Genomic DNA, 13,123 nt, shown 5'->3' with positions numbered 1-13,123 from the left:
AAGTGTTACCAAAATGTAAAAAAGAAAAGAAACCATTCAAAACTCATACAGATGATTCTGTCAATATGAGTTAAAGTTGAGATTATACAATTGAAAGCAGTTGCAGCTGAGTTTGAAATACTTTCCTCCTATAAAGTGACACACACCCACACACACACACACAAACATGGAAAAACACACTCACATAGCAAACAACTTCATAAATTCCCTTTTTATGTTCTTTCCACACACACACACACACACACACAAACACATTTTTGCTCCTCTGTCAGACAGGTTGGCGGTTGAGAGGCTGCTTCTATGGCGCCACTGCCGTTTCCATGGTGATGAGTCTAGTGCACCTAACTGGAGCTCCGTCTCTTTCTCACACGCACGCACACACACACACACACACACACACACACTGTTTTCTCTGTAGTTTTTAGTCTTTTCCGACGGCAGTCTGAAACCGGAGCTGGACTTGAACGCCTCACAGCTCAGTCACTCAAGTTATCTGAATTAAAAACTTGAATCACTTACTGTTTTTACAGCACTTCTTATGTTTTAGATTGTAATTGTTTCTGCGCTGGATTTCAGAAGAGGCAGTGAATGTTTGCTCTTCTTATATTTCATGATAGACATGTTTAGTTGGTAGAGCAGAAGGATTCTACATGTAGTTGGTAACGCATCTTAAGTGCAGAGCACTTTGCATTACCTTATAACTTGAAAGCAACTTAATGCAGACCTGATGTTCATTATGACGAATTGCACTACTCAAGCAAGTATCCATTGATTTTCATACTGTGCAGAACTTCATGGAAACCTGGTATGGTATACCATATATAATGACATATGAACGGTATGGGATATCACATGATAATACGTTCAGGGTAGTAATATAAAACATAATATATACATGTAGTATAACACAGCAATATAACAGAATAGAATGAGTCTGGCAAAATAATAGTCTAATATAATAACGATAATTATAGTCAATCAATCGTAATCAAAATATAACAAAAATATCCACATAAATAGCATATTCTTTGTTATTTTATAATTTTAGGAGATGAAAATTGTCCTACAGATGGACAGACGGCACCTGAATATTGATGTAAAACTTAAAAATCCTATTTCACAGGTTTATAATAAATAGAAGAACAACGTCCAGTTAATAATTGGCAATTTATTGTGACGAGTTTAGGTGGGCCCATGATATTAAAACGTAATCAATTTACAACACATTGTCACGCTTACAGCTGATGTATTCATTGATGGCATCTCAGTCTAAACGCCTGCAATGAGATATAGTACGTATGAAATATATCCCACCCTTGTGCTGTACTCACTCTAATGGTTAAACAAGGTCCGTTTTCCATCAAATACTTGACAAACCTGAATATTCTGGTGTACAGAGGATCAAAAACTGTATTTCTTGTTTAGTTTTAATGTATTTGAATTTGCTCACGATCTCAAAAGCCTGTAAAAGAAGGCAGGTGGACTGCTTTGATCTAATAATACAATAGTAGGGTGTTAAACACGGGTTTTAAGTTCACATATTTGAACGTACGTTTTCAGATATACACCCGCTCTGTGATCGAACCCCTCCCTCCTCCTCCGACCAAAGATGCCGCGACCTCCCCCATCTCCCCGCCGACTACCGCTGCCGCCGCTGTCACCCCCGCTCCCCCAGCAGAGGGCGCTCCCAGCAGCCCTCCCAGTGCAAGCCCCGCCCCTGGGCCTTCTGTGCCCCGCCCCCAAGACAAAACCAGAAAGAAGAAGATGTCGGATGAGGAGATTCTGGAGAAACTACGTAAGGCTCATTCATACACATCTCGTACCTTTTTAAAAGAAATATCACCTCCGCATTCAACCAGGACTCCATCACAGTCGAGTTTTAATACCGGATATTTTCTTTAAGAGACTGACGGCATCTTTTATAAATATACATAGTATAATATCAAGATATTAGTAGTCTGTTTACTGTAAGCATTGTGATGCCGTTTTTACCTGCTATAGTTCACCGAGTTTCTGAGTGCTAATTTTAGTCTCATTTACACTCTTTATTTCTGACTTGCTGTTTCATCCCTTTCTCTTCAGCTGCACACACACACACACACACACACACACACACACACACACACACACACGCACGCACGCACACACACACACACACACACACACACTCTCTCTCTCTTTCACAGAAAAGGATGTGAATTTATTTTAGGCTCAAGTGCAGCAAATATTCTGTCGTGGTTTTAATAAGTAGAACTCATCTATATTCGTAGTCTTCATATGTGATGCATATATTTCTCATGGTGAATCTTTTTCTATTGGCATGATCTGCCTATATAATGTATGTGGGATGTGAGAGATAACATTACTTCTGACAACCCGCCTGCTGGGTCTCAGACTTCACATGATCCTGCTTAGAAGTTTAGTTTGTTGAAGGTCGACCGACATCAAAGTCCAGAATAAATTCTTCATTATAGAAGTCACTGATAGAACATTACATCTTTATTTGAACTGAAAAAAGTATGTAAACGTCACTCGATTCCACTGGTTCCCACACATTTTTTCATGCCCCGTTATAATAAAGCAAATAATTCAGTTCCTCAAAATTCAGAGAATCATTCATGTAATTCCGTTATCATACTCAACCCTTCAGAATAAAAGCACATATTTTAAAAACAACCTTCTCCCCATATTGAAATGTCTTGTTGTGTATTTGTAATAAAAGCCTGTATATTTTTTAAATCACGCCCCACCTGTCCAGATGTGCTCAGATCTCCCTCTGCTGGTAAGACCAGGATACTGCCTGTATGTGTGTCTGTCTCTCTGATTGACAGACCTGCCCCCATTGTCCAATCCTCACATCTGATTGGTCGTCCTCTCTATTCCACGTTCCTCCTGCGGTTACAGAGTCACTCTTGAGTTTTGTCCTCTAATCACTTTCCTACTGTGGACTCTGATTAGTGAACTGCAAATTCAGCTGCTCTCGCTTCTGTCTGTCTGTCTGTCTGTCTGTCTGTCTGTCTGTCTTTCTTCCTTTGTTTTTTCGGCCATTCTATCTTTCTTGACTCTTTCCTTCCTCGCTTCATTTCTTTCCTTCTTGATTTTCCTTCTTTCTGTTCAGTCTTACTGTCTCTGCATTCACCTTTTTCTTCCTGAATTGTCTTTTTGTTTGTTTTTTTTGTCTCTTATGTATATGATAAGATGTATTATCTTTCTCCCGTCTACTACTTCTCTCTCTCTCGTTCCTCTTAACTCTCTGTGCTCTTTCTCCCAGTCAGCATGCTGCATTGAGTGTCAAAACGTAGAGTAGAATTTGGATGGATAGAAAGTCACGTGACTGTTCTATCCATTCAGATTCAGTAGTCCAGTACGAAAGAAGATATAGATACGATTCAGCTGTGACGTTATGGGCCTGATGTTTTTCCCTATAGGTTATGTTTGTTTTGATCTATCAATAAGTCGGTTTTTGCTTCTTTTTCTGTCTTTCTTTGACTCAGGCACGATAGTCAGCGTGGGAGACCCCAAGAAGAAATATACACGCTTTGAGAAGATCGGACAGGGGTGAGTGTCATTACTCTGCTGTGGCTAAGTGGGCATGTCAAATGGTCCGCCATTGGTTCAGTCACTTAAAGGTGGAGTTAGTGATTCTGGAGAATTATTGTTGATTACTACACCTTTAAGGTGAACATGATTTTTTTTAAATTAATATTACAATCATTACATTACGTAGAATCATCTTTTGCATTGTCAAGAAAGCTTTCAGGTGATTCTCTGACAGGAAAACTACATTTACATTGTACAGCTCTGCTGAGTTCACTGAATAATTTTTTAGTCTAGATTTGTAAAAAGCATGTTATTCTAGTCTGTCTAAGCCCCATAATCACCTTCAAATGTGATACAAAATGTAAACATTTAGAAGGATTTAGGTTAAGAATATGAAGTAATACTATTTTTTGATGACTTGTTATTGATATAACAAATTAAACAAATGGTAAATCCAAAGCCCTGAAAGTCAACTTGTAATTGGTTGCTCACTCAGGCTTTATTGTGCTGGTTCAGTTCTAATTGATGACTCTGATGCTGATGGGCTGGTTTGCTTCTCTATTAGCTAACTTAAGGGTGTTAAGCCTGATTGTATTCATGGTGTGACCTCTAAATGACCTTGAAGAGATGATGACATGATGCTGATGTGGAGCTCTGTGTTGTGTTGTCTTCAGGGCGTCTGGGACGGTGTACACAGCCATAGACATCGCTACAGGACAGGAGGTCAGTTCCATTCCTTATCTCAGTTCATTTATTTAGAGTGTCATATCACAGCAAAAGTTATCTCAGGACACTTTACATATCGAGCGGGACTAGAACACACTCGGGATTTTCAGGGTCAATGAATCTTCCCAACATCAGTACCACATCGCTCCGTTCTCCTCCTTCAGCTTACAGCCAGTCTGACTCATTGGTCACAAAGGGAATACAAACTGGAGAATTGTGTCCTGTCATTTCATGGGAATCCATCCAGTAATGGTTAAGATATTTCTGTCTAGAATGGAGGACTGACACACTGAGAGCTTTGCTGCTAAAAAAGCAAAAAAAACAACAAAAACCCACAGAAGGATCCAGTTTTTATAAAGACTCAGAGATTGTGCTTTCAGCTCTTCTTAACATCCGTGATGAATTTACCAAAACGTACAGAAACCACATTAAACCTGCTCACAGAGACGCTCTGAAAGGTCTGAGAGTCGAAAAAGGAAGTAGAAGAGAAACCTGGATGATGAAGATGACTTTCTGCAGACAGTCTTTAGTTTATAAGTTTGCTCAAAGCCCAGAATCTACAGAAAGTTTAAAGTCAAAATAAGTTAAACCACTGAAGTGACTTATGGAGAAATAAAGTTTTTGTCTTTTTTTAAGTTTAGAGAGATTAGAGAAGAAGCTAGATGTTTAGTGTTCACAGGTAGTTTAAAGGAGAGTGTCTGCCTTTAAACAGGTATACAAGCGAGGATGCTTTGAGGGAAGAGAGCGAGAAGTTTTCACAGTGAGAACATTGTGGCAGTAACCGGATTTAAGTCTGGCTTCAACAGCTGGGACTTCCAGGTTAATTTAAAGCAGCTCAGCTCCTCTTTCAGGATAATCCTCTTCAGTTTCACTCTGAGGATTAGTCTGTGTGCTCACTTTTTAATGTCTGTCACGCTGCCCTGTCTAACAGCCTTTTTTCCCGCCTTTGCATTTAGAGTTTTCCCTCTGGGCTGTCTGGATGTCTTCAGTTTCTCACCATTTCTCTGTTCATCCTCCCTTTATTCCCTCTCATGTTTTTATTTTAATAAACCTGTCGATCAGTCTTTCTGTTATTGTGCTCCCAAATGTCTCCAACCTCTATGCTTTTCGTTTCCTTTGATGTGATTTATGTGCATATGAGTAAAAAATGTTTCCCCCTCTCAGGTTGCCATTAAACAGATGAACCTGCAGCAGCAGCCCAAGAAGGAACTGATCATTAATGAGATTCTGGTGATGAGGGAAAATAAGAACCCGAACATAGTCAACTACCTGGACAGGTAAGACACACACACACACACACACACACACACACACACACACACACACACACACCGATAGACTGATGGAAGATACGTCATAGACCTAGAACAGCGCTGCCAGCAGATAAAACTTTCTGGATGCTGCAGCTTGAAAAGTAAAAAAAAAGGCAGATTATTTCTTCAACTGTGGAAATTAATTAGAAAATCTGAGGACAAATTTACAATATTCTCTCAAGATTTTGAAATGTCACTTTTCAACTTACAACTAAAATTCTTGTGTGTGTGAATAGTTTATTATAAGACAACATCTGACAGAATGCCTGTGTTTTTATGTCTGGGATACCAGTCTCATCGTTAATGTAATGAACTGGTATTGGTGTTTTCCATAGTTACTTGGTGGGTGATGAGCTGTGGGTGGTGATGGAGTACCTGGCCGGAGGTTCGTTGACTGACGTTGTCACGGAAACCTGTATGGATGAAGCCCAGATAGCTGCTGTGTGCAGAGAGGTAAGAGACATGAGACACCATTTTTGTTGGAAATGAATTTAAAAAAACGGCCACGTTGACATCTTCATTTCTGTCTCACTCTGTCTCTCTTTTGTCTCACTCTGTCTCTCTGTCTGTCTCTCCCCAGTGTCTCCAGGCGTTGGAGTTCCTCCACTTCAACCAGGTCATCCATCGAGACATTAAGAGTGACAACATCTTGCTGGGCATGGACGGCTCCGTAAAACTCAGTCAGTCCACACAGCTCACATCATATCATATTCATTATTATATACATATATGTTATATTACTTCTCTATTGTTGTGGTATATGGCTGCTGTTGTAGTTGCTTGTCTTGACCAGCAGGGGAAGCCCTGATTCTATTGAGACAAATATTGAAGTTCAATAACATATTCCTGTTTTTACTGATTGGTTGTGTGGAAATTTCACAACAACTTAAACTTTTCCTTTCTTAACTGATTAGCTGCAAATTCTTTCAAAAAGTATATACAACAGAATATTTCAAATTCATGATGGTGATGAATTACGGTGTAATATGACTCACCTTGTCCTCTCTCCTCACAGCTGACTTTGGGTTCTGCGCCCAGATCACCCCGGAGCAGAGTAAACGCAGCACCATGGTCGGGACGCCGTACTGGATGGCTCCCGAGGTTGTGACTCGTAAAGCCTACGGCCCCAAAGTGGACATCTGGTCTCTGGGCATCATGGCCATAGAGATGGTGGAGGGGGAGCCGCCGTACCTGAATGAAAATCCGCTCAGGGTGAGAACGTGTGAAACTGCAGGCTGAGTGAGGGAGGGTCATTGTGATGGGAGGAGCTAAAACATTGTTGTGTTGTCAGAAACAAAATGTTAAAGATATTAAAGACATTCCGGATAGAGAATAGGATGATATTGTATTTGACGCTTGTGCCCCAGTAATGCCCCAGTAATGCCCCAGTAATGCCCCGGAGGTTATGGGCCTTGCACAGACAGACTTCCCTTCAATAACCAGGATGTATTATATTTCTTTCATTATACATTTACATTTAGGGCATTTAGCAAACGCTTTTGTCTGCGACTTATAAAAAGTACAATTATGATACATCTTATCATAGCAGTGTTTCTCTTAAAAAGTTGTAATCACTGGCTGCTTCAGTGTCATTCTTAAAACCACCACTGGATGGCACCAAAGAAAAGGATTTTCAACACAAATACAAGTTTGCATGTGTGCTTCGTGGGCTGGAGACGTTGCTCATATGTGTGTGCATGTGTGTTGCTAGGCGCTGTATCTCATAGCAACCAATGGGACACCGGAGCTGCAGAACCCAGAGAAGCTGTCAACGATATTCAGAGACTTCTTGAACCGATGTTTGGAGATGGATGTGGAGAAGAGAGGGTCGGCGAAAGAGCTACTGCAGGTACAGCAGCTCTGTGTGTGTGTGTGTGTGTGTGTGTGTGTGTGTGTGTGTGTGTGTGTGTGTGTGTGTGTGTGTGTGTGTGTGTGTGTGTGTGTGTGTGTGTTACTCTTATCTCCATACTTGGCATATATTAAATAACATTTGAAGAGAGTTAAAACGACAATGAGCACTCTGGCTGTCCACAGAGAGACAGACAGACAGACAGACAGACAGACAGACAGACAGACAGACAGACAGACAGACAGACAGACAGACAGACAGACAGCCGTGTAGGTGTAGAGACATGGAGGTGTAACCGAGTTACGTGTACGAGGACTCAAAGGTGAAACTGGGACTTTATTCTGTTTCAGAAGGAAGTCTGTTTTAGAAGTAATTCAATTTAATAGCTTCTTTGTTCCCTGAAGTAATCATTTAAAGGTTGATTCAGTTTTGTGCGCGCCTGTGTGTGTGTGTGTGTGTGTGTGTGTGTGTGTGTGTGTGTGTGTGTGTGTGTGTGTGTGTGTGTGTGTGTGTGTGTGTGTGTGTGTGTGTGTGTGTGTGTGTGAGAGAGATTAAAACAAACAAAAAACAAAAAGTCACGTAGGAATTTGTGTACTTGGTTATTTCAGCCTAACACGACCAAAAGTTACTGAATTCCACCTTTCCATGAACTGCAGAGGCAGACGGAGCAGAGCGGAAAATATTATGAATATTGAAAACAAACTGTATACAAACTGTATTATTATGATTATTATTAATAATAATCATAATAATTCCTAATAATTAATACATAACTTAGAAGATATGCCATTGGGTTGTTGGGGAATGTATGAAAAAGTCATAAAGAAAGACATTATTACAAATTTGTTGCAGACCACCATGATTAAACTACCAACACCATTAAGATCAATAACATTAAAATTGTGTTTCTATGCATTGACCTGCTAAACTAAAGACTAAAGAACGGTCACTGTACACACGAGGAGAGCCATTTATTAACATCAATAATCCATAGTTTTCCTGAATAATGAAATCTATTTTAGCACCAGCCTGAGGTATCTGTCTTCTCCGTTTATATTATTTACTGAAATATCTTTCTTTTCTCCACCTCAATCCTTCCCCTCTCTCTCCTTTGCTCCTTCTCTTCCTGTCCCTGTTCCTCCCTTACCTTCCCCATCTTCTCTCCCCTCCCTCCTCTTCCTCTCGTTCCTCTTCCTCCTCTCTCAGCACCAGTTTCTGAAGATGGCGAAGCCTCTCTCCAGTCTGACTCCCCTCATCGTGGCCGCTAAGGAGGCTGCCAAGAACAACCGCTAGCAAGCTGTGCACTCCTCTGTCTGCCCCTACCTCTCTGTCTACCATTCCTCCTTCCTCTCTCTCCTTCTTCTTCTCTTTTTCTTTTAGTAGACAGGAGGTCAGCGATGGCGATCCTTTTTTTTTTGTCTTTTGGTACTTGCACCAACCACCCCACCCCCCCTCCCAAAACAAAAAAAAAAAAACCTAACAGGGAGAAAGAAGAGTAGTTTCTACCTGAAACTTTTTCTTCAACACTCCACTGGCCTCAATATGAAGACGGGGGCCAAATCATCTGTGCTCAAGTGATGTCATCGCTAACATTATCACACCCTAAGCCGGAACGAACAACACAATATGGGAGAGAGAGCGTGAGTGCTTCGAAGGAGCCCAAAGACTCATGGGAGGTTCTTTTTAATCTGTTGGTTTGTCTGTTGTTTTTTTTTATTATTACTGTGTCTGTAAAAGTCCCCAGACCACGACAGCCAACCAGCACACTCTGCTGCAGACTGTGTGTGTGTGTGTGTGTGTGTGTGTGTGTGTGTGTGTGTGTGTGTGTGTGTGTGTGTGTGTGTGTGTGTGTGTGTGTGTGTGTGTGTGTGTGTGTGTGTGTGTGTTTGCATGCATGCGTCAGTGGGTTTCAGTCTGACTTATTTCGTCATTTTGCATTCATTGATTTTCATGTTATCACTCATTTTTTTTAAATCAACATTACTGTGTGTGTGTGTGTGTGTATGTATGTGTGTGTATGTGTGTGCGTGTGTGTGTGTGTATGTGTGTGTGTGTGTGTGTGTATGTATGTATGTGTGTGCGTGTGTGTGCGTGTGTGTGTGTGTGTTTGTGTGTGTATGTGTATGTATGTGTGTGTGTGTGTGTGTGTATGTATGTGTGTGTATGTGTGTGTGTGTGTGTGTGCGCGGTGTGTGTTGTCACATGTGTGTGTGTGCGCGGTGTGTGTTGTCACGTGTGTGTGTGTGGGGTGGTGGGGTATTAAGTTGATTGTAACGTTACCTTCTGTAGTTTTTAACACGCAGCAGGTAAAGTTTGGTACTTTGTCATGTCTGCAGTGTGAGCTGTGAGTTAGTGAGTATTAATATTAATAATAATAAGGAAAAGCCGGCAGACCCGCAGCCTTCGATGGACCGAGTTTGGACAGTTTGGAGGTTCTCCTTCAAAAACAGCCATTTTGCCTCCTTGATGTTTTGCCAGTAGAAAGCAACATTTTCCGTTTATTAGTCTTCCTGCTGTCAGAGAAGCTGATAGAGGAGATCAACGATGAACAGTGAACTCTTCTGAGTTAAATGCTTTCTTACCAGAGCCATAATGTGTTAATTGTTTTACATTGACGAATATAAATGAAGTCTTCTTCAGGAACTAGAGGCTTTATTGTCACATCCCTGCCAGGAAATGACAGATGGAGACGGCAGTGAATGAGCTGTAGCTTGTGTAGGAGCACTTCCTGGATTTAAATAGATGTCTGCTTGTCTAAGTTGCTCTTTGGATGAAGATACATGAAGACAAAACACAAGAAAACCCCTCTGAAACCACCCACTCTAGTGCTGGCACTCTCTTCTGAATCGATTAAAGTGACTTTATTGGAAAGGCATAATCATGTTAGACCTAACAACAAACTGTAAAGCCTTTTGGCATCAAGCCTTCGTCAGGGAGTCAAACGGATCTCATTGTTTCATAGAGATATTCCACCAATAACCTTGGTTTGGAGCTGTTGTTGGGACCCAGAGAGGGTGTAGATATTTCAAAACAGTAAGATCGTGTCACGTTCGTGTCCTCACTTTAAGGTTAAACAGTGTCAAAGTGTTGGGTTTAAAGAGAACGGTTTTCTAGCACCAAGTCAGTTCGGCATGGTCGTCATGTAAATGCAGTGATCACCCTTCATCCACTGGACCAAAGTCGCCCCGTCTGAGGCTTCGCGGTCTGCCGGCCCGAGAGAGAGACTGTGCATGTCAACAACCCTTTTTATATGGTACATTCAACATAGAGAAGAAAAACAATGGAATGCTGAAAAGTGACGATACGTGAAGGATGCTTGTGTACGATAGAAAAGATCAAACGTTCTTTCTATTTTCAGAAGACGAGACAAATGAACGCTAAGACGGTACGATGTTGTTGGGGTTTCCTGGTGGACTGGTTGGATCCCCAGGAACCCTCTGAACACAAGGTGTATATTTTATGTGCAAAAACTGAGAAAAAAAAAAACTGTTGAGAAAAAGACGACAACAATCTGTTTCAGCCTTTGTTTACAGAATCACTGTTTTTTTTTTTATAATTGATCGATGTCAGAAAATGATCTTTTTGATTTGGATACCAAGGTTTGAGTATTTGTTTTGGATTTTTGTTTCTGCTGGCTTAAAGAAACAGAGTTTTTCTTGCCGGCAACAAAAAAAAGTCACAGGTTTAAATCTGAAAAGAGCCCATGTTTCTATTAACAGCCACGGTCATTCGCTCTGTATTCGTATGTCAGATTTAAAAGAAACCTGCAATGTAAATAAAACATTTCCAAAACATCTATTCAAAACCATCACTTTGATTTCTGCTGTTGTTTTTATTGTTTTCTTTATTGTATGAAGCCCTGGCCTTAAACTGTTTCAACTCGTTTGGTAACATTTTGAGGCAATAGATAGTTGTAACGCTGCAACGATTTGGATTATTGATTAATCTGTTTATTCTGTGTTCATCGATTTGGATTGAAATATCGAAAAATAGGGAACATCGAATTTTAATAACATAATTTGCAGATTGACGTTCTAGTCTAAATGATCGTTGCGGCGCTGCGACAGGGAGAGGCGTCGCCAACACAACCATGTGATCGTTAATGTGGTCACAGATTTGCACGCTGCAACAACCGGTGTGAACGATGACTGCTGAAGTGTCTTTGAGCAAGACAGCTGTTTACTCTGTCTGCAGTGCGGAGGATGAAGGCTGTTGGTCTGAACCCCCAGAGCTGGCCTTCAAAGACTAGTCTGGTCTCTTTGAGATGACTCTGAACATGGTTGATGAACAACAGAGAACGTAACACTAAACAGCCAAAATGAAAACACCTTTAAATCTTGGGGAGATTTTACTTTTACCTTTAAGGTATTTTGATGGATTCAAATTAACATTGAAAATATTGTCTATCTACTGAGATCTCTGCTGATGTGCTGGATCGGGTCAAACTGTATTTATAAATGACGATCTTACCGGATGAGCTCCATGATTTTGGTGAAATAGTCCTTTAAATGTCTACACATTAGAACCATCATAAAGTGCAAGATTAATTTAATTAACTCAAGATAAAAACATATTTCCTCCAGTAGCTTTCTCTTGTCTTCTCTCTGAGGGGGATGAGATCGTTTACACTATCCCAGAGTAGAGGTCACATGACTAACCTTCACAGAAATCATTTGAATGTCCTCTCCATGTGGGTGAGTTTGCTCTGATGTAAAACGGGTCGCAGCCTCGTGTGTCCAGGTGTCCATCATCTCCTCAGGTTTCATGATCATCATTTGTGACCATTTTTTTAAACTAGTGTCCCCAAAATTAAAATCACAACAAAAATCTGATCAGACTGCTGTTGATTTGTGATGATGTGTTACCAATACAGCTGGACTTTGGTAAAAACATTGTACTGTATGACGTGACCATCAACATGCAGGACAGTTCTTTTAGCAGCTTCAAGGGGGTTCAGACTTGGTACAGTCCAAGCTCTACAATGGAGACGGTTGGGGATGAGACGGTCAAATGAAGTCCTCAGTGTGTCAGAGCCATAATTTATCTGTTTATAAGTCATTTTGATGATTTGAAACAACAAAATAAACAAAAGTGTACAAAAACTAAACATTTTGTCTTCATTTATTTACTTTTAGCATACCAGCTGAAGAGATATTTCCCTCAGGAGTCCACATAATTATTATGAGCATTTGTCCTGTTCTAGAGACCCGAGTGTTGACCACAGAGTGGACTGAATGACCTCTGTTAAATAATACCATTCTCTAACACTCCTGAAGCCTTTCTGTAGGTCACTTATATAATCGACTGTTCTCCCCTGGATCACATAAATAAACTTAAATCCATCTGGCTGTGACGGCCGCCTGCAGCCTCCCTCTCTCCCTCCCGCCGTCCATGAAATGAGATCCCACTTACATCTTTTTCTTTCTCCTTGTAATTAAAAGTGCTGAATACTGATTGCCTGCTTCCTAAGCTCCCCTTTCATCTGCAGGCTAATGTGGAATGAGTTGTGCAGTAGAGGCGAGTGTGTGAATCAGGGTTACGGTCCCACCGGCCCTGCAGTCCTCGGGCAGTTAGACACTTTGGAATATTTTATCAAATGTTTAAAAATGCATTGCCCTCTCATCTTCTGGCTTCTTTTGTCGTGTCTTCATCTCACCTCCATCCCTCGTCGGATCCCGGAAGGTTTTAAGTTATG

General features: G+C 40.9%; 1 protein-coding gene across 2 annotated transcripts in view; it reads left to right on the top strand.

The window, feature by feature from the left end:
• The window catches only part of pak1 (p21 protein (Cdc42/Rac)-activated kinase 1), a 40,328-nt gene extending 29,106 nt beyond the window's left edge, over window positions 1-11,222 (top strand). For both annotated transcript variants that reach the window (XM_084019771.1, XM_084019772.1), the window contains 9 exons: window positions 1,561-1,795; window positions 3,495-3,558; window positions 4,215-4,263; window positions 5,431-5,543; window positions 5,915-6,032; window positions 6,160-6,259; window positions 6,595-6,791; window positions 7,291-7,428; window positions 8,635-11,222. In XM_084019771.1, the coding sequence (XP_083875897.1) occupies window positions 1,561-1,795; window positions 3,495-3,558; window positions 4,215-4,263; window positions 5,431-5,543; window positions 5,915-6,032; window positions 6,160-6,259; window positions 6,595-6,791; window positions 7,291-7,428; window positions 8,635-8,721 (1,101 nt within the window). In that variant the 3' untranslated portion in view covers window positions 8,722-11,222. The remainder of the gene's footprint in view (window positions 1-1,560; window positions 1,796-3,494; window positions 3,559-4,214; window positions 4,264-5,430; window positions 5,544-5,914; window positions 6,033-6,159; window positions 6,260-6,594; window positions 6,792-7,290; window positions 7,429-8,634) is intronic.
• Window positions 11,223-13,123: the final 1,901 nt, after the last annotated feature.

This window comes from Eutrigla gurnardus (genome assembly GCF_963514095.1).
Source record: "Eutrigla gurnardus genome assembly, chromosome: 10".
Classification (NCBI taxonomy): Eukaryota; Metazoa; Chordata; class Actinopteri; order Perciformes; family Triglidae; genus Eutrigla; species Eutrigla gurnardus.
Note: the sequence above shows the minus strand (reverse complement) of the source record. Positions and strands in the feature narration are given on the sequence as shown.